The following is a 23905-nucleotide window of genomic DNA, read 5'->3' on the forward strand; positions in this document are numbered from 1 at the left end:
TGGTGGTTAAGATCGAGGCCAAGAGGAAGTCCCAGGAGCCAGGGCAATGCTACCGCTGCCAGAGGTACGGGCACTCGCAGCGGAATTGCACATTCGAGCCCAGATGTGTGCTCACGTTGCTGATTTCCATCTATCAATCTCGGTCAGCAAAGTGACAAAAGTGGTACAAAAGATTAGTTCGTTTAGTCCATTTAGTTCAGTAGGCTAATTTACATCATTGAATGAAAATATTATAAATAAACGGTCAATTTAACTTTACGTTATAGTTCCAAGACGTTATAATTGACAAGATTTATACCATGTGTTCTATTGCTCGTGCTCGGGATTTATTGTCCATATATTTGTCTTTGTGTTATTGGAGATTGGAGGCGTTTTCGATTTACATGATTTAACTGTCTGTATCTTCTCTGAGATTTGCTACATAAACACTTGCGAGTGAGAAATTTTTGAGCAGTCATCTTCGTCATAATGTTTTGTTGACTAATCAAAACCCCCCCAAATCAATTAGAATCAATTAAATCGCCTGCATTGTCGCTTGATATTATGTTTATTTATGAAATAAACGAAGAAAGAACATATCTGAGACTATACGAACAACAAGGATCATCTATTTTCATCGCCAGCTATAAACTGCAAAGTCGACAACGCCAACTGAAAGAAACCGCGTGGAAGTAAAGAGAAGCGCTATTGGTTCAATCACTTCAATCGGCATCATCGATCTCGTTCTCCTTCAAGAGTGAGATGAAATGACATGTTCTGTTTCGTTCTTACTGATTTGCTCTTTCAATTTAGAAGATTCGATCGTCTAGTTCAGTTCCCTGATTCGATCTTTTAAACTAGTTCGTTTGCAAACTACACAGCACGAAGCTGAACCAGTCTTAGTCGGAAAGCACGGGATATCGCTTTGCCCACTGCCTCATCGCCTTTGATAATGTGCACCGCAGTTGTGGACGAAACGTCAGGAAGAAATTTCCATGGACCACGGCTTCGAAGCCCGAAAAACATTTCTATATGTGATTTTACAGATTTCCAGATTTATTTGAAAGCTGTAGGACAAATGCATGTTTCGAAACTGATCATTTCGATATTCAAATCGAATGTTTGGCCCATTCTAAGGCATAATGTGATATTTTCCCCGTTCGCTTTTGGTATTATTACCGACATGCTGTCGAGTGACATAATAACTGAAACCTTGGAAATTATCCCCACAATGAAACCTGGATTTCATCTACTGATAAATATAGCCGGCGCACAGTTAGTGGAGTATGATATATTATGTGATTCATGGAAGCCGCATGACATGAACGCATAAATCACGAAGTATATCTGTTTAGCTGACATTACGTGCTTAGCCGAAACCAAAACTATCTATAAACTAAGTAAACATCGACAAGTTTAAGCCACATCCATCTGTACCAAGAAAATATATATCTAATTGATGCATTCAAATTGAAATTTATTTGGCTCTGAACATGAAAATCAGCTATTGACGCAAAGGGCTTGGAAATATGAAATCCTGGAATTTATGGTCTGCTATGAACGGTACATTTATTTCTCAAAAAATCCAAGTCTGAAATTAAAGCAACTGATGCACATTTGGAACAAATTAATTATGAGAAACACTATTAATCTTTAATTCTCATAGTCAGCTGAATGTAGGAAATCAAACGTGGAATCATTAACAAAGGATTAACTAATGACGAAAAAGCCAAAAAAATCCTGATCTGCTGACTTGTTAGTGAAAAAGAGAATATTAAGAGATTGTTCCGGCTAAATAAATAACTTTCGTTAACGATCCTACTTACCGGAGAAAAAGCGCGAGCTCTGGTTTCGGATAATTAGAACTAAAGCAATTAGTTAGGGGGGCCAGAGCAACGACAGAATTCCAATAGAGCTCGTTCGAGTAAATCTGTGCCTAAGACGCTTATTACTAGAGTTACCTTTCAGATTCCTATCGAATCGCTTAGTTTATTTAGTTTTGGAGACAGTTTTAGATATTGATGCCCACAAATCTGAGGAATCAGTTGCAATTGTTGATAGAGAAAATTCCTCCGGCGATTTACTTCATGTTTAAAACAGCATGTGATTTGGAAGTTATTGCCCATACTAGTTGTGAATAAAAACTAAAGTTCGAAGAGAATCATTTATAGCTAAATAAAATAAAATATATAACTGAAAAAATACAAAATATTTCAATTCAACAGAATACAAGATGGCTCATATCTTGTAATATATTTTTAGTATGTATCGAACGGTCGCTTTCCATACTCTTCGTATACTGTATCCCAAAAGGCCATTTTAGGAGCCTTTGGTCTTCCAGCTGTTACAATCAAATCGGTTTCCTCGTAGTTTCCAATATTAACAAACTGAAATTCCTCGGATGCCACTTTAGGCCAGGTGATGTTTTGAAGCAGCTCGTCCTTTTCAGGCGTAGGATTGCTGAAGAAAAAACATCTTTAGCCTTGCTTAGTTTCATTTGATTACCTACTGGTATTTAACAAAGTTGGTCCAAATTTTCACCAGTCGTTTGCTGATCAGCTGGTCTGTTTCCGGATAATCGGCCAGAGATTTACCGAAGTAGATGTAGCTGCCTTCTCCAACATGGGACACATTTCCTGAACCTGAACCGATTTTCTTAAGGACGCTCAAGGCTAATTTCAACATTTGTACCTGGATATCCTTGATTGCCACCCCCCAATTTTCCAGTATAGGAAAATTGGTAGTAGAAAACATCGGTGAAAACCGACTGGAGCTCAGCGTGCTTTATAGAACCTCTTGCATACTCTTGGTCCGTATAGTACTAATCAAATAGTGTAAACTTTCAAAGATAAATACGCAAAATCAATTACCTGGATGATTCCTAAGGGATTATCAACAAGGGATCCATTGGGGGAATAAATATTGTAGATCAGATCTCCTACTTCAGCCCAATCGTCTTCACCAGAAATGTTCATGTCTTGTGGGTTTAAAAGCGAATGCACATCATGAAAGGCCTTAAGATGAGTTACGTCGTTATCTAAAACATTATTTTTCAAAACCTTTTTCTTGGGTATTTTGCATCAAACATTTTGTTTTGTCAGAAAAGTGACGACAACTTTTCTAAATTCTTTTTTTTTTCTAATTGGAATTTTGTTCTTGCAGCTTGAGCCAAAGTGTGTTTTTAAGGAAACCGTAGTTCTTCTATCTTTTGATAAAGAATTCGCTCTTTTTTGCGAAATAAGAGCCATATTGATCACTCTGTAATAGAAGACGTGAGCAAATTCAGTTTTTTTAAAAGACGAAGATATTGAGGCCAAATACCCATCGAAATATCCAAAAAAGGGTTTTGAAAATATAAATCCGTTTCAAACATTCAGCTTTTCTTGTAACGATAAGGTGTTATTAATTATTTGTTGTGTGCTTAACGCTTAAGTATTTATTATTTGTTTTAAAGTTGTCGCCAAACTCGTTTTCCATGGCATCTACTTTCCACGAAACCAAAAATCTCGACTAGAACTTTTCCATATTCGCACTAACGCAAGTGGTTTCCAGTTGCTTTCGCAAATTTTCAAGTCACATTTTTCATCAAAATTAGTGAAAGCTTACATGGTGCGTCCATGAGTCCTTCCTCTGAAGTAACGCCCACAAAAATGGGCACTTTGTTGAAATTTCCATTGATTAATGCTTCGTATTGAAGTTCTGGCAAAACTGGATTAGAGCTTGCGGAGTCAATTGCCGGAGTAAAATAGTAGCCTTGTGTACCCTGATCTCTTTCATATCGAGTTGTCTGTTGGGCAGCCTAAGAAACGCTCGTGTTTAGGCATGTGTAGCTTTAATCAATATCTTTTTGAGTTATCACTTTGAAACTCCAGTCTTACCCAGTTGGCAAAAGACGTTCCAGCAGCATTAACAGTTTTCGCATCAACATCCTGTAAAACTTCCAAAAGCTTCTTGGAATCCCTGGAGGAATTGAATTGTGCATCTACAAAACTGCCCAGTTTAAAAGCGATGTTTGTGTGGTTTCTCTGAAATCCTCCAGGCGAGAGAACAGTCCCAGACTCCATAATGCCAGCAGAAAATAATCCTACAACCCCAATAGTGAACCGTTGTGTAAATTTTCTTTAAGAGAAGGAAATTTAGTACCAGTTGCAAGTGGACTTAGAATCAAATAGCCCACAGATTTAGCGCCTGCAGACTGTCCAGCGATTGTAACGCGCTGTGGATCTCCACCGAATGCGGCAATGTTTCTCTGGATCCATTTTAATGCAAGAACTTGGTCTGTAAGGCCCGCATTTCCAGGAATTACTTCATTTCCAGTTGATAGAAAGCCTGGCATAAATAAGTTTGATAGAGGCTTCTTTGGGTTTGAGGGTAGTTTTTACCAAGTGCTGTAAGACGATAGTTAAAAATGACTACAATTACATCTTCCTCTAGCAGATATTTGGGCGAGATTCCACTTGCAAGTGTTCCAGAGCCGCCGTAAAAACCACCTCCATGAATATTGAAAAAAACTGGATAAGTGATATTCGATGATGTGGAAGTCTGAAAAACCAAACACGTTTTCCAGCGATAACCTACTGAATGTTATTTTAAATTTCATCCGTTTGATAGTCAAAGAAACTCAAATTAAACCGAAATTATAAATGCAGTTATCCATTCGCAGTGTGTTTTGCAGTTCAAGTGATTAGATAAACTAGTTCACGCTTAATGAAATCGTTCGTTGTTTATAAAGGACAAATCTGTGTCATGTAAATAGATAAAACTGCGATTGATTTATATTGAAAACAAGTGGCAAAATACTCACTTGTGGAGTGAAAACACTTAAAAAAAGACAATCTTCAGTTTGCTGGTCGTCATCATTGTACAACTGGAAGCAAATGTTGGACTTTTCGGTTGCAGCGTCGTATGTTTCTGTCCAAGAATCCACCGGTTCTGCAGCCTGTTTGGATTTGGGTTATTTTATGCTGCTGGTGTTGCAATAAGTTTAGCTTACCAAAAATCTTCTGGAGCCAGTTGGGGGTTTTCCATATCGTATTGAATAAAAGGCAGAATATTTTTTGCCACTTACTGTGGTTTCAGAAACTCCTTGAATGGGCCCATCTGGGGTGGTCACTTGTTGGCTCTGACATTGAAGGATTTAATGCAAAAAAAACCGATGTTTTGGGGTGTTTTTTCTACTTACCATAGAGCCAACCAGAAGAAAACTGAAAATTAGTCCTCCTATGGTCAACGACATCTGACTGGCATGCATAGGCGACTGGTTATAACGAATTTTATTCATATCTTGAAAACATTAAACAGGTTTTGATAATAGCAGGAATTTCAATAATATTTATTTTAAGAGCTGGATTTTGATTCAGATGTATAAAGTTGCATATAACAAAGGAAGTGCAAAACGCGAAATGCGTCTACTCAAGGTTTCATTCAAGTAGCCATGTTTTGTTATAATGATAATTTTCGCCTGTTAGGAAAACTGTACATTTTAGCAGCAATTGGCATGACTAATGAATCTATATTTGCTTTTTTCTCTGTATTCTGTGCTTAGGAAACATGTCTTAGAGCAAGCAACCTTTGATATGTTGAGGGCCAAACTTTAGCGTGCAAATACGTTCGCGGGCCGCGTTTAAAAGTACTTAGTGTATTTTAAAGTAGTGATAATATTTTTTGCGATAGATATTAGAAATGAAATAATACAACAATGTTATTATAGTACAATTTATTAAAATAACAAAATTAAATAAAAAAAAATGGTACATTATAATTAAATCGTTAAATTTGCAATTGTTTCAAACTACAAAAGTTAAATACACCGAAATCAATGAGACAGTTGAGCTTGAATTTGGGAAACCAATTCATCGATATTTGGATTAATTCCACTGATACAAAGACGTAAAGAATTTTCCAAATTATCGTCAGTCTTGTACGATGTGTTGATTTATCAACTTTCATCAATGAAAAAGAAAGTACTGCCAAACGCACAAATCAATCTTCTGGCCAATTTTCGCGGCGGAAAATAGTCTTCTTCTAGGTATTTTTTGTAGAAATCGCACAACTCTACGTCCGTTTTGCGTTTGCCGCTTCACTGTCACTCCCGTGAGTATAAGTACCACATATAATATTTTTTTAATTGGGTTTTTTTCAAAAACGTCTTGCGGGCCGGTTGTTGCCCATACCTGTCTTAGATACTTAGATACTAGATATACGAAGCAACTGCGAAAATAATTATTGAAGTGTACATTTTATTACACATCGGATATAAAAAAAAACGACCAACAATTATAGATTACGTTTACGTTTTTTCCAACTGGACACGCTGAAACCACCATAAAACAGTGAAATTATCGAACGTACAGGATTGCATGATTTCTTTGCCCCCAAAGCACGGCAAGACGATATGGAGTATTTTGCCCAAGAAGTAATTAAATTTATTGATATCGGTCCTACTCTTCCTTGAGAAAATTGGCACGTCAAAATCAACATTCCTATGATGCCAAAATACGTGCAATCTATGGGTTTCAAATAAAAGTTAACTAATCTTTCTCTAGATCCTTGTTTAAATAACATCTTTAACAGCCACCTAATTTAATATGTATTATAAGGCCTGTTTCCATAAGTCTTGTAAATATTATCCCATATCCTCATTCGAGCAGCTTTGGGCTTGCCCTCAACCATCTCTAAATCGGTATTTTCATAATTGCCAATGCTCACATATTGAAAGATCTCCGATGTTACTCTGGGCCATTCGATATTTTGCAGCAGCATTTCTGATGTTGGAGTTGGATTGCTGGAAACAGAAATGTTGAGACTTTTTCTGATTACTCCAGAGTTCACCTACTGATATTTGGCAAAGTTGGTCCAGATTCTGATCAGTCTGTTGTGCACTAGTTGATCATTTTCTGGATAGTTTTCCAATGGCTTGCCCCTGAATATATAAGGCCATTCCTCCGTGTGAGTTACATTGCCGGAACCTGAATAAATAGTGAACATTAATCGCAAAGAAGAAAATCTAAGCCATATTTTCCTTAAACCTTCTAGCTTGTACTTGGTGTTTCCTCCCATGGCTCCAGTATAGGAAAACTCATAGAAATAGACATGAGTATATTGAGCTTGTAGCTCCGCATGTTTGGTTAGCGATTTTGCGAAGTTTTGGTCAGTGAAGTACTGAAAAAGTACAATATTTGTTTGCCATCAATGAACTAAACGAAAATATACTTGAATAGCACCAAGACGGTTATCGAAAAATGCATTGTCAGGAGAGTATTCCTGCTTAATCAAGCTTCCAACAAAATTCCATTCAGCTTCGTTGTTGATGTTCATGTTCTGGGGGTTTAGAGTGGCAGAGTTTCTGTCGTAAGCTTCCAATGAGTCATTCAGCGATTCTAAAAGCAATGAATGAAATACGTTGTTGGTTGAAAATGTGCAGTACGGACGGTCCATGTTCATTAAGCCTTCCTCGGAGCAAATTCCAAGCATAATCGGAACCTTGTTGAAGCTTCCAGATGCAAAAGATTCATACTGAAAGCTTGGAATCACTGGGTTGCTGTTAAAAGAGTCAATAACAGGGGCATAGTAAGCTCCTTGCTGCATCTGGCTTCTTTGAATTGCATTGGGTTGGGCTCCATCCTAAAACTCCACTAAAGAAAACTATTAAAGCTTGAAACTTCACAACTACTTACGTAGTTGGAAAACTTCAAAGCTGCATTGTCGATCAGTTTCGCATCTGCTTGCTGAAGAACTTCCAGTAGTGATGAGGCATTGGCAGAATAATCAAACCGAGAATCGATAAAACTAGCAGTCTTGAATGTGATTTTGGTTTGGTTTCTTTGGTACGCAAATGGGCAAAGTGATGTTCCCGATTCGAGAATCGCCCCAGAAAACAGGCCTAAATTTCATTTGAAAGCAATCGATGTTTGCGATTTTTTTGGGGAGGAATTACCCTTAGCTTGGGGACTCAAAAGCATGTAGCCAACAGAAGCGGCTCCAGCGGATTGGCCGAAAATCGTTACTCTGTCTGGATCTCCTCCAAAAGCTGCAATATTGCGTTGAACCCACTTCAACGCAAGAATTTGGTCGCTTAGTCCAGCGTTGCCAGGAATCACTTGGTCTCCAGTTGAGAGGAAGCCTGTGAAAACCCAAGTTATACGTGGTCATTTATTGGCAAAATGTCCTCACCAAAGACACCCAATCGGTAATTGAATGAAACGAAAATGATGTCTTCCTCGAGCAAATAATTGGGAGAAAATCCTCCAGTGGTGGCAGTTGAGACCAGGCCAGATCCAGAAACAAATCCACCTCCGTGAATATTGACCATAACTGGAAGGTTTCCAAATGAGGTCGTTGAGTTCTGAAGAAAGCAATATGTAAAAATTCCATTGCAAATTTTCAAAATATCTAACACCTGTGGAGTAAAAACGTTCATATGTAGACAATCTTCACTTTCTTCATCGAAGTCTCGGTACAGTTGATAACAAATGTTGGGATTCTCTGAAGTACCATCGAACACTTCGGTCCACGCATCCACAGGTTCAGAAGCCTAAATATTGGCAAAAATGTTTACTTAATTTTAGTTAGTTTATGGCTTATTTCAAGGAGGGTTTTAATACTGAGTTCGTACCAAAAAACGTCTAGAACCAATGGGAGGTTTGGCGTAAGGAATCGAGAAGTATGCGTAGAAAATTCTGCCACTGTAGGTTGTCTGAATGGTGCCTTGAATTGGACCATCGAGAGTCGTAACTTGTTGAGCCTAAGAAACCAAACTGTGAGCAAAATCTTTTTTGCAGAAATAAAAAGGACAAATCCGATTAAGACCGTGCAAACAAGCGATAGAACACATAATTAGTTGTTTGATAAGATTATAATCTATATTAAATCAATAAACACAATTAATTTAATATTTTACGTTCGTAATTGGGCAGAACTCCCCGCAAATAAAATCGTCACTTACCTCTGAATCAAAGAGACTCAACAAAAGAATAAGCAAAATTGCGTATGGCTCCATCAAGTTCAAGGAAACATTAATTAGAATAAGTTTCTTTAATACGCATAAAATAAAATTATCAGAAAATTTCAAGTGATTTACATTAATTGAAACATACACAGGTCAGGCTTTCCTCCTTTTTAATGAGGCACTACCTAAACGGCTTTCATTCACATTTATTTTTAGTGCCGTAGTTTTTATGTTTAGTGAAATTACTGATTTTCGATTTATAAGAACCTGGGCGTTATCATGCCAATTGAGAAGCCAGACGACAGCTACTAAATATCGCATCCGAAATTTAACATTAGATACAAGAGCCAAAAGCTGCTGATATATTTATGCAGCCATAAAGCTTTTCCCAAAAAGGTGGAATAGTGTGGGTTTTTCGACAGATAGATAGTAGTAGCCATAATTTTTAACTAATATTTTCGGGCGGGTGATTCTCCTATGGGTCAAGTGTATGAAAGTCATGTCAAGGTCAAGGGAAGATAAAAATGAAAAGGCGTCATTTCTAAATAATACATAATGTTTCTGCAAGGTGAAAAAACTACATTTTGTCGTCCATTTGAGCAATTATATATTTAGATATCATTGTGATTCCCTTTGTAAATTCAACTACTTTTCAGCTTTGATCCATTTTGCAGTTAACATACTTCTACATCATTTTTGTTGATTGGCAAGGAAACATTTAACCGTCAACTAATTTAATATGAATCATAAGGTCTATTTCCATAAGTGTTGTAAAGATTGTCCCAAATCGCCATTCGAGCAGCTTTAGGTTTGCCCTCAACTATCTTCAAGTCGCTGTCTTCATAATTGCCAATGCTCACATATTGAAAATTCGCGGCTGTTACCCTGGGCCATTCGATGTTTTGCAGCAGTTCTTCGGATGTTGGAGTTGGATTACTGGAGGACCGAAATTGGAGAAAAATCGCATTAAGTCTTATGTTTACCTACCGATATTTGGCAAAGTTGGTCCAGATTTTGATCAACCTGTTGTGCACCAACTGATCACGTTTCGGGTAGTATTGCAATGGGTATCCTCCAAATATGTAGGCCCATTCCTCCGTGTGAGTCACATTTCCAGAACCTGACAAAAAAGATTGTTATATTGTTTTCGAACTTAAAAAGCCTACCAACCTGCAAGTTTGTGCTCAGTATTGCCTCCCATTGTCCCAGTGTAGGCAAACTCGTAGAAAAATACTTCAGTATGTTCAGATTGCAGTTCGGCATGTTTCGTTATAGACTTTGCAAAGTCCTGATCGGTAAAGTACTGAAAAAAAAATGTGAAAATTGCTCCTCATGAGGGAAATCAAGCAAGTACTTGAATAGCTCCAAGTCGGTTGTTCAAGAAGGTATTACTAGGCGAGTATTCCTGTTTAATCAACCTTCCAACGGTATTCCAGTCAGCTTCGTTATTTATGTTCATATCCTGCGGGTTGAGAGTGCCTGGGTTTTCATCGTACGCTTCCAGCGAGTTGTCCAACCACTCTAAGTCAGTAAATTAAATTCCGTATTTCAAAGCAGGCAATACTCACGGTCCAGATTCATCAACCCTTCCTCGGAGCAAATTCCAAGCAAAATCGGAACCTTGTTAATGCTTCCAGAAGCAAAAGATTCGTACTGGAAGCTCGGAATCACTGGGTTGCTGCTAAAAGAGTCAATAATAGGGGCATAATAGGCTCCTTGCTGCATCTGGCTTCTTTGGATGGCATTGGGTTGACCTCCGTCCTAAAATTCTACTGGAGAAGAGCCTCACATTTAGAATTTAACTACTTACGTAGCTGGCAAACGACAAAGCCGCATTATCGATGGCTTTGGCATCAGCTTGCTGAAGGATTTCCAGTAGCGATGCGGAATCTGTCGAATAATCAAATTGAGAATCGACAAAACTGGCGGTTTTGAAGGTAATTTTAGTTTGATTTCTTTGGTATGCCCACGGGCAAAGCGACGATCCAGACTCGAGAATTGCTCCAGAGAACAGGCCTAAAAAAGCAAAGTAACACTGGAGCATTGATTAGTTTTAGAAGAATTACCGCTTGCTTTGGGAGTGAGGAGCATGTAACCAACAGAAGCGGCTCCAGCTGACTGTCCGAAAATCGTCACTCTATCTGGATCCCCGCCAAAAGCTGCAATATTACGCTGCATCCACTCAAGGGCCAGAATTTGATCAGTCAGTCCAGCGTTTCCAGGAACGACATCATCTCCAGTTGAGAGGAAGCCTGCGAAAATGCTTGTTGTGTGGTACTTAATTTAGTTCTAAAACTCTTTTACCAAAAGCTCCTAATCGGTAATTGAACGAGACAAAAATTACGTCTTCTTCAAGCAAATAATTTGGGGAAAATCCTCCAGTAGAGGCGGTTGATACGAGGCCAGATCCAGAAACAAATCCACCCCCGTGAATATTTACCATCACGGGAAGGCTTCCAGATGGAGCTGTTGGGTCCTGCAAGTACCAAATTTACTCCATATTCTAACCAGATGAATTCCACATTATTTGTGTGTGTTTATGTGTTAGAGAATAATACCTGTGGCGTAAAAACATTCATATGTAAACAATCCTCATTTTCTTGCTCGTAGTCACCGTACAGCTGGTAGCAAATGTTCGGGTTTTCTGACGTGCCATCGAACACTTCGGTCCAAGGATCTACTGCCTCAGAAGCCTACAATCAGAGTTTAAATGGATTTTGTTTTTTTATGAAAGTTTTTCAAACTAAACTAGTCTTTACCAAAAAACGCCTGGAACCAGTTGGTGGTTTGGCGTAGGGAATTGAGTAGTAGGCGTAGAAGGTTTTGCCACTGTTGGTTGTTTGTGTCGTTCCTTGAATCGGACCATCTGGTGTTGTAACTCGTTGGGCCTAAAATCATACATAAATCCGTGAACTCTGCGAACACGAACCAAATTTGGTCAAAACTTATTACTCATTTTGATGAAAATAATCAGAAGAAATATGACTGACAAGAAATAATCCAGATTTAAGGCCAAATAGGTGAATTGCTTACCTCTAACCCAACGAGACTCAGCATCAAAACCACCAATATTGGAATCAATTCCATCATTTTCACGCAATTATTGATAACTTAGTGAGTTTCTTGAGTTCATTCTGCAGCTGTCGTATCTAGCAAGCAGGAAATTTTAAGTATCACTTGAGAAAAACTTGTGTAAATAGGAAATTAGGAAACAGGTCCGGATTTGCTCCGTTTTGTTATGTAATCTGTAGAAGAACTATATGGTAGACGTCATTTTAAGCAGTTAAGAATTTTTTTTTACAAGTTTTCCAGTCTGTTAGCTATCATCCTATGAGCTCCGTTTTGGATTAGTTAATGGAACAACTTAGTGATTAACTCCTGCATTCACCTTCTATTTTCTTCGTATGAACCTGCACAAGACCACTTTCTTTTTTGAAGCATTTATTGTCAGAAATTGGATTAGGCGAAAAATTGATCAACTGATAGCGACTGGAGGTTTTTAGGCCGTCGTTCGGTATAATTTCTTCTTGACGTTTCGCAAGCACGAGTGGCTTGCATCTTCAGAAGTGGTTTACTTGAACGATTACACTGTTCCGATGCAATTCCTAGGGCGCAGTCCGTATTCCGGTTGCGATGACGTGGTTTGTGGTGACGTGACCTCTGAAGATGCAGGCCACTCGTGCTTGCGAAACGTCAAGAAGACATTCTACCGAACGACATCCTAAAAACCGGAAAAACCCATTAGTTTCAAGGAATAGCCTCGAAAGTCTATCTCTTTTGGTAAAACACCTCTACGGGGAGACCACTAACCTACTATCCACCGGTTAGATAAGATGCGCAAACGAAAAGCAGGACTCCTATCCTCACTTGCTTTCCTGAGCCGATGCAGGGATTCCAACATCACCCCCGGCTTCCTGAGGTGCAAAAAAACCCTTAGCCACACGCAAGCATACATGATATACAACAGGACCGAGAAGTTATTCCTAAGGGAAAGGATCCACAACGTGAGAAATAAACTAGCAGCAACATACAGCGAACTTTTAAACCTTTTCTGGAAACTGGGAAACGGTTTGCATTACGCTGACTGGAATAAGATCGACGCCATCTCCCACAACAGCATGCAAAGAAAATTGGACAGAGCAACGAAGAGGCAAAAGAAGAAATTTGAAAAACCAAATCTAAGATTATTAGGTTAGTCCATATAATTAGTGGCGGACTATTTGAAGAGAGTACAACAAACATGTTCAAGGCCTGTCTCAAGGTCAGCTACTTCTTGTGGAATGGAGATTACTACGAACAAAAGGAAGGAGTAGCCATGGGAAGCCCACTAAGCTCGGTGGTGGCGAATCTATCCATGGATAAATTTGAGAAAACAGCGTTGAGCACCGCACTCTTTAAACCAACGATCTGGTGCCGATATGTTGATGACACGTTCGTGATATGGAGGCATGGGCGCGAAAACCTGGACATCTTCCTCGATCATCTAAATAAAAAGCACCCAGACATCCAATTCACCATGGAAATTGAACAAAACCACCAACTGGCCTTCCTGGATGTTTGGGTGTATAGGGAGAGGAACCGTTTGGACCACAAGGTATATGGGAAAGCCACCCACACGGACAGATATCTTCACAAGCTATCTAACGACTATCCGAGTCAGAAGCAGGGAATCATTAAGACTTTTACGGATAGAGCCAGAAAAATATGTGGACCACAACATCTAACCACAGAACTACAGTACTTGGAAAAAGCTTTTCTTCAGAAGGGATATTCCCATTGGGACATTAAAAAGCTGTAGGAGTGGGCCGTGCTGAGAAAAGTGAATCCACTCTGATAGCTTTCCTGCTCTTGATTCCTAGGGTTACCCACAGAATTGGGAGGCTCCTGAGGAAACACAACATAAGAACAATCTATGAGCCCACAACAAAGATCCGAGAATATCCAGGGCCAATTAAAGACAGAAGACCTCCCTCACAACTGCAGGAATCTACAGGATTCCATGCTCCTGTGGGAGCGCCTACATAGGAACTACTAACAGATTGGTTGCGACAAGAATAGAAGAACACCGACGGAATTATAAACTGGGATATGGTGGAAAAGTCGGTAGTGGCGGAACATGCTCTCAGCAATGGAACACGCAACATCTATTTCGGAGAGGCACAGGTCCTGGGCACAACAACAGGCTATCGCCCCCGACTAATACGAGAAGCCATTGAAATCTACGAACACGACGACAATTTCAACAAAAAAGAAGAGGCAATGGCGCTGAACAGGATATGGTTTCCAGCACTCACCAACGCAAAAACTGCAAGAAAAAGCAACCGCTCAAGACAGGAGAGAGAATCCAGTACACTGGAGGATAGCAAGGTAAATAAATACGGACTGCACCAGAGGAGTAGCATCGGAACAGTGTAAGCGTTCAAGCAAACCACTTCAGAAGATGCAAGCCACTCGTGCTTGCTAAACTTCAAGAAAGAACATTCACAAAAAAATCACAAAGAAGAAATTCTACCGAACGACGGCCTAAAAACCCGAGAAACCCATTAGTTTCAGAATAAAGTGTCTCAAAAAGTTTACCGTGCTTTAATTAATAGCTGTTTTTTTGGCTCGTTGATAATAAAAAACACGCCACTTCTTTAAAATGCCGATGACAAAAAATTTGTTTAAGAATGTGATTAGAATACGACAGTAACGCACCTCCCAACAAAAAATAATCCGGTACACGAGATTGGAAAATTTGGTCAGTTGCTTAGCGAGTCCGATCAACAGACCTACATCCAATAAACAATTTTGTTTGGGCATGGCTGAAAATCCTAATAAATGTGATACTTCTGCTCCTAGCATAACTTATTGCTAAAATTCTAAATAAACTAGAAAATATTTCTGCTGATTCCATTTTGGTTAGTCGAGTCTCATCCTTCGGCTTTTCAAAATTGCAACTAGAAAGTGGGAAGATATTTTCCACAATTAAAATTTATTTGTTTGTCAGCTGCTGGTCACTTTATGACAAATATTCCTAGATGCGTATAACTTAATAGATGCACCCACACAGCATTAAGTAAGAGAGGGTAGTCCAGAAACACCTAAGATATCTCCTTCTTTAAGCCTTAGAGCTAAATGTAACCAATGAGATTATTTTAAATTAACCGTTTGTTGTTGTTTAAATGTGAACGCACTTATTCAACGAAATTCCACAAACTAAATATGAAAATATCCTGGGTTTCAAAGCTTTTAGAATATGTCGTGCGTTGCAAAAAAAACCAAAAAATCGGTACTTCCCCAATCATTTATTTCTACGACAAAATAACAAGCAATTCCCACTCAATAAGTATCGAATGGCCGATTTCCATATTTCTCATAGACGGTGTCCCAGAAGGCCATTCTGTCAGCTTTCGGTTTGCCTTGCACGATAGTTAAGTCGGTGTCTGCAAAGTTTCCTATTTTAACATATTGAAAGTTTCCAGCCGTCACTTTAGGCCACGTGATTTCTTGGAGAAGTTCGTCCGCAGACGGAGTCGGATTTCTAGGAAATGGAACTTCATTTAATCGGCATTTCATTCGAGAAAATAAATATGGAACATTTGCCGAAACATGCGCTTTATAACTTGACGCAATTAACAAGCTTGGGGAAGCAAAAAAGCTACTGGGAGAGCAAAAAATTATGCGTTCTCTAAAGGGACTTACCGGTATTTGATGAAGTTTGTCCATATTCTAATCAATCTATGATGAATCAATTGATCTCCTTCTGGGAAACTCTCGACTGGCCAACCCCAGTAGAGATATAGCCATTCCTCCACGTGAGAAACATTGCCTGAACCTATCAAAAAATTTAGTCAAAAGTCGCTAACTCTCTATTCCTTTAAGTTAAACAATTACCTGGAAGGGTGTGTTGAGTATTTCCCGCCAGTTCCCCAGAATAGGCAAATTCATAAAAATAAACATCACTCATAGCCGATTGAAGTTCTGCATGTTTTACAGCCCCTTTGACAAAGTCATGTTCAGTAAAGTACTAAAAACACGAAAACTTAAATGAGTTGGCCCTTGTAAAAACATTTTTTTACCTGGATCCCCCCCAGTCTATTATTTAAAAAACTACTAGATGGAGAATATTCTTCCTTCAGTATATTCCCGACTTCCACCCAAGTTGGCTCGTCTTGAATGTGAAGGTCTTGAGGATTCAAAAAGCCCAAAGTTCGGTCGTATCCTTCTAGGGTGTCATCCAGATTTCCTATAAAAACGCCACTAGTACAAGTGCTTCTGTGGAAATTTTAGCTTTTTATTTACCATCCAAATTAGTAAGGCCTTCCTCCGAGCAAGTTCCAATTAGAATTGGCACGTTATTAAAGTTTCCGTTCAAAAGGGCCTCGTACTGGTATTCGGGAACCACTGAACTTTCAATCACCGGTGCAAAGTAGAAACCTTGTTGCATTTGAAGCCTGTGGACAGCATCTGGCTGGCTACCCACCTGCACTAACCAACATTACATTTTCTTCATTCCTGCCCTGAGCGAAACTTACCCAGTCTGCAAAGCTTGTTCCAGCTGCGTCAATTTGTCTGGCATCAACATTTTGCAACACTTCCAATAGTCTCTGGGAATCGGTGGATGTTTCAAATTCAGAATCAATGAAGCTGGCCGTTTTAAACGTGTTCTTGGTTTGGTTTCTCTGATAAGCCCATGGATCCAGAGGAGTTCCTGATTCCAAAATCGCTCCGGAAAAGAGGCCTAAAATTCGATTCAGGAATGACTAACATTTATTTTAGGGCCAGAGTACCTTTAGCAGCAGGGCTAAGAATTAAATAGCCCACAGAGGCTGCTCCAGCTGATTGACCGACAATGGTAATTCTATCTGGGTCTCCGCCAAAAGCCGCAATATTTCGGTTCACCCATTTCAGAGCTTGGATTTGATCAGCTAAGCCGGCATTTCCGGGAATCACTTTATCTCCAGTGGACATAAAACCTATTAAGAACATGCTAGTTTTATGGAAAGAAATAGTTTGCAAAATTCACCAAAAGGTCCCAGTCGGTAGTTGAAGGCGACGAAAACGATTTCTTCTTCTATCAAGAACTTGGGGCGCAGTTCTCCAACTGGGGAGACCTCCAACGCGTTGCCTTCAATAAATCCACCTCCATAAATGTAAACCAACACCGGCAAATTTCGGCTTTCTTGTGTGGGGTCCTATCAATAAAATCATTCATTTTCAATATGAGGCGAGAGCAGTAGTTTTGTGGTAATAATCTATTGAAGTCATTGTTTGCATCGAAACTTGAAAACTTAAAACGTTTGCTCCAATGACTCCAAGTTTCTAGCTGCAAAGAAAACTCCGCCGCAGTTGTCTTAACAGGTATAATTTTTAGGCCAATAAGTGGCAAAAATCTGACACTTAATACCGTAGAAGTGAAATTCATACGCACTTGTCGAGTGTAAACATTCAAGTGGAGACAATCTTCGTTTTCATCGTCATAGTCGATAAACATTTGGAAACACATGTTGGGGTTTTCCGTACTTCCATCATGGACGTCTGTCCATGGATCTGGGGCTTCTGGGGCCTGAAAATGCTGATGTTAGGACACTTAACTTAGGTTTAATTTTGATAAAGGTTTTACCAAAAATCGCCTGGAACCAATTGGAGGCTTTGCGTAGGGAATGCTGTAGTAGGCGTAATAAGTGTTGCCAGTGAGAGTTTGCTCAGTGGTTCCTTTAATTGGTCCATCCGGAGTAGTTACTTGTTGAGACTGAAAATGAAAAATGCATTAGACCTTAAAAGAACACGCTTTGGTATTGAAAGATAGAAATATGTTGCTTACCAACGCCTCAATAAGGAACAGAGTACATAAAAATATTGCAAGTTTTAACTCCATGCTGCTGAGGTCGGAGCCACAAGTGTCCCCATAAGTTGTGGCTCCACTTGTAATATTCATCAAAATACTTTAAATTAATCAGTACATGCTTCACTATGGGATTAGATTAGGAAACATATTTTAAATAAATGAATGTTGCTAGTTTTAATTATATTTTTTAGAAAGCAAGTTAAAGTGACTTGAAGTACGGTCATGGAAATTTTTTATCTAATTCTGAGATTTGTGTGGATTTCAATCATTAACTACGCATGAAAACTTCAATTTTAGGAAATTTGTTTCTGCGTCTTTAGATCCTACAGAAGAGTCCATATTAATTTGCAGTAGCGGATAAAACAAAGTTGCGTTTTTGTGGTGAAAGCAATAAGAAATAACGTTGTCTTCGTAACAGCTTTCAAATTAGGTTTTTCAAACTTTTTACAACAAGAAAATGTATTTTCTACAATATTTTATAAACCACTGATTTTTATGATTTTCTTTGTTTTCCTAGACGAAAGAGTGTTTCATTTAAAATACATGCAGTTACATGTGGCAAAGCCGCAAATGGCAGAACTAGTAATTATATCCTTCATTGGAAAAAACACTTAACATCTGCAAATAACTCCGGCCAGAGATAATTTTCAGATAATTTATTAAAATTACTTTCTTGCCAAACTTGAAAGTAGAAGGAGTGCCACATGAAGCCCTGTAGATTTTGTCAGCCTAAAGTTCTAAATATTCCAACAAAACATGTCTAACTGAGGCAGTGCGTGTGCGGGACTTGGTTGAAGAAATCAAGTAGCCAGTGGCATGCAAAACACCTCGGCTGCCAAAAAAAAAACATAAAACTGACGGCTTTAAGAGAGGCTAGGGCTTAAAAGCATTCAACATTCCATCATTCGATTGATGGCTTGTCTCTTGTACGATCAACATCGCAAACTTCCTCTGTTACCTGTTTGTTTATTTTTTTCTTATTTGGAATTGGTGGGTTGGGTACAGCTTGTTTCGGCACTTCAGCGTGTGTGGCCCCTGTCAAACGAAAAGCCCCGGTTTTTCACCTACAAAAAAGAAATTCGAGCACGTGGCTCCATCAGAGCCAAGTGCAGGTCCCCCCTTGCAGGGCTCCGGAAAGCCCAAAAGTGAAAGCAATGAGTGCTCAGGAAGACCCGGCTACGACCGGCCCTCAAAAAAGCCAGGTAAGTGCCTCTGGCAAATACCCAAAATCCACTCCTTACTCCTACTCCACCCACTCCTACAACACCATCCGAAAAGAACGTGACTCACTCCAGTCTCAACTAAAAAAAGCCCTAGCCACAATCCAAAAACTAAACACAAACGTTACAAAACTTTCCGAGAGGTTATCCGCTTTCGAATGAATTGAAAAACCAAACCAACATGTTACTCAAACGCCACCGACCCAGCCCTAAACGACTGAATCCATGGAAATTGACCTAATATTCCCGCCACTAAAGCCCGCAGCTCCATGAAACTTTCCAAAAACAACAAACAAAACACACAACAAACACCTACAGGCTGAAGAAGCCAAAACAAACGCACCAACAGTGACACCAACAACCCAAGCCCCAAAACCCCAAATTACCAAATTCCCTTAACCCACTCAAACTCCTAAACCAAAGACTATTGTCCCAATTACGGCCAAAAACCCGGCAGACTGGACCAAGATCTAAACTCTCCTAAATCTCCACAACATCAATATTACAAATCCCAAAAAGAAGCGAGTGAAGTCGAGAACCAGTACCAAGACGTAACTACTAAAACCATCACCGAAACGGACGAAACTACCCCTCAGTTACAATCGACGAACTAAAATCCCAAATACATCTGCTAAAGACCAAAACCGCTCCAGGCATTGACAAAATCTCAAACAGGGTGATCAAAATGCTCCCAGAAAACATCCTACGTAACCTCCTAACCTTGATAAACAGTGCTTTTGCACACCGAGAGTTTTCTAGCAGCTGGAAAACAGCTGCTATAGCTCTCATCCCAAAGCCAGGTAAAAACAAAACCTTCCCCCAAAAACCTTCCCCTTTCTGCCCACCTTCTCGAAACTTACGTAGAATTTCAAAGTCAAAGAAAGACTGTTGGATAAAATCTCCCATAACAGCGGTATCCCCCACGAACAATTCGGTTTTATGAGAAATCACGACTCCGAATTGCAAGTGGCCAGACTAGTGGAAGACGCCGCGCTTGGACTCCCGGAAAAATCCTCCACGGGGATTATTCTCCTGGACATAGCAAAAGCGTTCGACACTGTCTGGCACGAAGGAATGACCTGGAAATTGGCCAGCCTCTACAATCTGCCAACTAGCTTTGTGCAGTTTGTGGCAAGCTTTCTAAAAGACAGAAAATTCCGGGTCCGACTAAACAATCACCTTTCCTCGTTAAGAACTGTGGAAGCGGGAGTTCCGCAAGGATCCCCCCTTCCCCCATTTCTTTACAATACCTACACAGCCGACATCCCAAAATACCCAGGCACTAAAATTGCCCTGTTTGCGGACGACACCTGTCTATACTTCACTTCCAAAAACCCCAATTACATTCCGCCAAAACTTCAAAGAAACTTAGACAAACTCACAGACTGGACAGACTTCTGGAAAATCAAAATCAACGCGGAAAAAACACAAACACTCATGATAAACACGAAACGTACAGACAAACTAAGACACATCACTCTACGCAACGAAAACATCGCCTGGTCTAAAACAGCAAAATACTTAGGTATTACAAAATTACCAAAGCAAGAGCAGCACGTGCAGCCCTCCACCCCTTCTTAATCTCAACAGTAAACTTACCATCAAAAACAAACTCCTCCTATACAAACAAATTATTCGACCACAGCTTCTTTACGGCGCCTCAGCATTTATCACGACCTGCAAGACCAACATAACTAAAATACAAACAACACAAAACAAAATCTTTCGATCCATGTGCAGAGCTCCCTGGTACATACGTAACAAGGACATACACAAAGACTTGAAAATTGACACTATCCAGGAATTCCTTACTAAAAAACACTCAATTCAAATCCAAAGTCCTCAATCATTCAAACCCACTAATCCAAAACACCTTTAAAAACACCCTACTGCAAAATAATCAGGGCCAAAAATCCATCATGGCCCCCCTTAACTGAGAATAGCTCCCCAAACCCCCCCGCACAACCACCCATTTTTTCCCCCACACCACCCTTATACCTCGAAACCCCCTTCACTCCCCTCTCTATCATTCCCCCCCCTCACCAAACCTAGCCACTGGTACAAAGGGCAAGCAATGCACGGACGGCATTCTCAAAGCACATAGTCCAATCGCACAACAAACTTAAATTAAAATAAGCCATTAAAGGCACTCACAAAAGAGCAAAAGTTCCGACGGACTAGCTCTAGCAAAAATATCCACAACTAGAGCTTAAAAGTCGAAGCAAGAAAAACTTTAGTTTCTCAGTGAATACTCTTTGAAATATTTTATTGTCTATTGAAACACTTAAACGTTCATTTGAGACACCCACGAAAAGTGAGCTTAGCATATTTGAAAATATATCACTTCCGCTAAGGTATACTAACAAAAAATACAAAAAAACATCGAAATTAGTTCATCATTTCTCTTTTATTCACACGGTAGTATTAAACATGATCATTTAATAAGTATCAAATGGTCGGTTTCCGTATGACTCGTAGATTCGGTCCCAAAACTCCATCCTATTGGACTTGGGTTTACCCTGTTGAATAGTCAAATTAGGGTCGGCAAAGTTTCCAATTTCCACATATTGGAAGTTTCCGGATGTCACTTTTGGCCAGGTGATTTCTTGAAGCAGTTCTTCAGCCGATGGAGTGGGATTCCTGCAGATTAAACGTCTTTATTCATAGTTTCCAAATTAAAGGGACTACCAGCCTTCGAAATGGTTAAGAAATTATTTATAAATTGCTTTATGGAAGAGAGTGATGTAAATGTGACGACGTACTGATATTTGGCAAAGTTGGTCCAAATTCTCACAAGCCTATTATGCACCAATTGGTCGTTTTCTGGATAGCCGCTAACCGGCCAGCCCCAGTAAAGATAGATCCATTCTTCGACGTGGGACACATTTCCTGAGCCTGAATTTCATTGCAAATATACCAGTTTTACAGCATAATTCAAATACACAAAGACGTTATTTACCTGGATAAGTATGTTCAGTATTTCCAGCCAGCTGTCCAGAATAGGCAAACTCATAGAAATAGACATCGCTTTGGTCTGCTTGCAGTTCTGCGTGCTTGATTGATCCTTTTGCAAAGTCATGTTCGGTAAAGTACTGAAACGATTAAACAAATGAATTCAGCACTTTCCTGGCTAGAAAAACCAATTGTATACCTGAATTGCGCCCAGTTTATTATTCACAAAAGTGCTCGACGGGGAATATTCCTCTTTGATCAAATTTCCAACTTCAGCCCAGGTGGGTTCGTTATTAATATGAAGATCCTGGGGATTTAAGAATCCTGGAGTATCGTCATAAGCTTGCAGAGTGTTGTCCAAGTATTCTAAGAAACCGCACTTAATATCGTTAATTACTTCCTATAAGACAGACACTTACGATCCAAGTTGGTAAGACCTTCTTCGGAACAGATTCCCATTAGTACAGGTACTTTGTTAATATTTCCATCTGCAAGTGCTTCGTATTGGTACTCTGGAATAACCGAACTCTCGATTATTGGCGTATAATAGAATCCCTGTTGCATTTGAAGTCTGTGAACAGCATAGGGCTGACCAGCGTCCTTGCAAAAAAATTAATAATATTCATTCGAGTGCACAATTAAGGCCTATACCCAGTTTGCAAAAGAGGTGGCAGCAGCATCAACCGTCCGGGCATCAGCACTTTGCAAAACTTCTAGCAATCTCTGCGAGTCTCTAGAATAATCGAATTCCGAATCAACAAAGCTGGCAGTTTTGAAGCTGATTTCGGTTTGGTTTCTTTGGTAAGACCATGGATCCAGTGGAGTTCCCGATTCCAAAATTGCCCCCGCAAATAACCCTGAAAGGATTCAAAGGTTGTCTTTTCTGAAACTGGGCAGACATTAAGTCTTACCGCTTGCAGCTGGGCTGAGAATTAAATATCCAACAGAGGCAGCTCCAGCCGATTGTCCAACAATGGTGATTTTATCCGGATTTCCTCCAAAGGCCGCTATGTTCTTTTTCAGCCATTTGAGGGCTTGGATTTGATCGGCTAAGCCGGCGTTTCCAGGAATCACTTCGTCTCCAGTTGACAAGAAACCTGTGGTTTCACTCGAGTTAGTTTTTGAGTTGTTACCTAAGCACTTTGTTAGTTTCACCAAAAACTCCCAGTCGGTAGTTGAAGGACACGAAGATTACATCCTCTTCCACCAAGAACTTGGGAGACATGCCTCCAGTTGGAGAGGAGGCCAGTCCGTTGCCGGTGATAAAACCACCTCCATGAATGTTCACCAGAACGGGCAAATTGCGACTTTCCTCTGAAGGATTCTGAAAGAAATCCCTCCGTTTAGCATGAAATTTCTCCTGTTCTACTAGCCGTAGCAAGATTGGCACATACTTGAGGGGTGTAGACGTTCAGGTGAAGACAATCTTCATTTTCTACATCATAATCGTTATATAACTGATAACAGATGTTGGGGTTCTCGCTACTTCCATCATGCACTTCGGTCCAAGGATCTGGAGCTTCCGGAGCCTTAAATAACAAACTGTAGCCGTATTCAACTTTCTAGAACACTTCTTACCAAAAATCGCCTTGATCCTGTAGGAGGTTTGGCATAGGGAATAGTGTAATAGGCGTAGTAAGTCTTTCCACTTAGAGTCTGTTCAGCCACTCCTCGGACTGGCCCATCTGGAGTAGTGACTTGTTGAGCCTGAAAAAATCCAAATATCAGTCTACTAATAGTTTAATCTCCAGATCCTTACCAAAGTCCCAATAAATAAAAGCAGAGACACGCAAATAACCGCTTGCAACTTCATCTTGTTGCCGAGTGCCACTGACTAGCAAAGTCAGGCCAAAAGTGGACAACAAAGTGCTTCAGTGTTATCAGCTACTCAAGCGTTTTATTTGTGGTGTTTGTGTAATGTTTTATCTTATTACAAGTTTTTAAGGGGATGTGTACTCTTGAGCTATCTAAGATTTT

General features: G+C 39.7%; 4 protein-coding genes across 4 annotated transcripts; 1 reads left to right on the forward strand and 3 right to left on the reverse strand.

The window, feature by feature from the left end:
* Positions 1-2129: 2129 nt before the first annotated feature.
* LOC109534174 (juvenile hormone esterase) lies at positions 2130-5374 on the reverse strand. Its single transcript, XM_019899747.2, has 11 exons — positions 5162-5374; positions 4973-5101; positions 4784-4918; positions 4362-4521; positions 4123-4308; positions 3858-4063; positions 3586-3778; positions 2850-3016; positions 2671-2800; positions 2489-2621; positions 2130-2439 (listed from the first exon to the last, which is right to left on the reverse strand). The coding sequence occupies exons 1-11, from the start codon at positions 5258-5260 to the stop codon at positions 2238-2240; spliced, it is 1740 nt and encodes a 579-aa protein (XP_019755306.2). The 5' UTR covers positions 5261-5374; the 3' UTR covers positions 2130-2237.
* A 1139-nt stretch (positions 5375-6513) lies between these two features.
* LOC109534188 lies at positions 6514-12097 on the reverse strand. The gene is made up of 21 exons (XM_019899761.2): positions 11960-12097; positions 11686-11814; positions 11485-11619; positions 11231-11402; positions 10993-11178; positions 10737-10942; positions 10495-10687; positions 10281-10447; positions 10097-10229; positions 9914-10046; positions 9664-9862; positions 8924-9073; positions 8594-8722; positions 8378-8512; positions 8152-8323; positions 7916-8101; positions 7656-7861; positions 7410-7602; positions 7192-7358; positions 6815-7140; positions 6514-6763 (listed from the first exon to the last, which is right to left on the reverse strand). Exons 1-21 carry the CDS (start codon positions 12014-12016, stop codon positions 6562-6564), a joined length of 3576 nt encoding a protein of 1191 aa, XP_019755320.2. The 5' UTR covers positions 12017-12097; the 3' UTR covers positions 6514-6561.
* A 1069-nt stretch (positions 12098-13166) lies between these two features.
* Positions 13167-13951, forward strand: LOC109534175. Its single transcript, XM_019899748.1, has 2 exons — positions 13167-13720; positions 13786-13951. Exons 1-2 carry the CDS (start codon positions 13167-13169, stop codon positions 13949-13951), a joined length of 720 nt encoding a protein of 239 aa, XP_019755307.1.
* A 1243-nt stretch (positions 13952-15194) lies between these two features.
* LOC109534176 lies at positions 15195-23788 on the reverse strand. The gene is made up of 22 exons (XM_048667041.1): positions 23688-23788; positions 23507-23635; positions 23323-23457; positions 23084-23252; positions 22840-23025; positions 22580-22785; positions 22348-22528; positions 22128-22294; positions 21936-22068; positions 21739-21871; positions 21419-21616; positions 17733-17853; positions 17532-17660; positions 17340-17474; positions 16935-17103; positions 16699-16884; positions 16444-16649; positions 16211-16391; positions 15988-16154; positions 15803-15935; positions 15611-15743; positions 15195-15449 (listed from the first exon to the last, which is right to left on the reverse strand). The coding sequence occupies exons 1-22, from the start codon at positions 23739-23741 to the stop codon at positions 15248-15250; spliced, it is 3453 nt and encodes a 1150-aa protein (XP_048522998.1). The 5' UTR covers positions 23742-23788; the 3' UTR covers positions 15195-15247.
* Between the last annotated feature and the right edge of the window lie 117 nt (positions 23789-23905).

Source organism: Dendroctonus ponderosae, unplaced genomic scaffold (assembly GCF_020466585.1).
Source record: "Dendroctonus ponderosae isolate FM_Combo_2020 unplaced genomic scaffold, Dpon_F_20191213v2 Dpon_F_20191213_1, whole genome shotgun sequence".
NCBI classification, from domain to species: Eukaryota; Metazoa; Arthropoda; class Insecta; order Coleoptera; family Curculionidae; genus Dendroctonus; species Dendroctonus ponderosae.

Bases quoted from the DNA above. Each gene is read 5' to 3' on its own strand.
- LOC109534188 (XM_019899761.2), bottom strand. From the start codon at position 12,016: ATGATGGAATTGATTCCAATATTGGTGGTTTTGATGCTGAGTCTCGTT. The intron at 10,230-10,280 runs GTACTTGCTTGA...TTTTTTTTTCAG, and splicing joins ACCGACTTGGAGCTATTCAA to TACTTTACCGATCAGGACTT. The intron at 8,513-8,593 runs GTACGAACTCAG...GCCAATATTTAG, and splicing joins TTGGTTCTAGACGTTTTTTG to GCTTCTGAACCTGTGGATGC.
- LOC109534176 (XM_048667041.1), bottom strand. From the start codon at position 23,741: ATGAAGTTGCAAGCGGTTATTTGCGTGTCTCTGCTTTTATTTATTGGG. The intron at 23,253-23,322 runs GTATGTGCCAAT...GATTTCTTTCAG, and splicing joins TGAACGTCTACACCCCTCAA to AATCCTTCAGAGGAAAGTCG. The intron at 21,872-21,935 runs GTAAATAACGTC...AATGAAATTCAG, and splicing joins TACTGAACATACTTATCCAG to GCTCAGGAAATGTGTCCCAC.
- LOC109534174 (XM_019899747.2), bottom strand. From the start codon at position 5,260: ATGAATAAAATTCGTTATAACCAGTCGCCTATGCATGCCAGTCAGATG. The intron at 3,779-3,857 runs GTAAGACTGGAG...AGCGTTTCTTAG, and splicing joins GAACGTCTTTTGCCAACTGG to GCTGCCCAACAGACAACTCG. The intron at 2,440-2,488 runs GTAGGTAATCAA...TTTTTTCTTCAG, and splicing joins ACCAACTTTGTTAAATACCA to CAATCCTACGCCTGAAAAGG.
- LOC109534175 (XM_019899748.1), top strand. From the start codon at position 13,167: ATGTTCAAGGCCTGTCTCAAGGTCAGCTACTTCTTGTGGAATGGAGAT. The intron at 13,721-13,785 runs GTAGGAGTGGGC...CTTGATTCCTAG, and splicing joins CATTGGGACATTAAAAAGCT to GGTTACCCACAGAATTGGGA.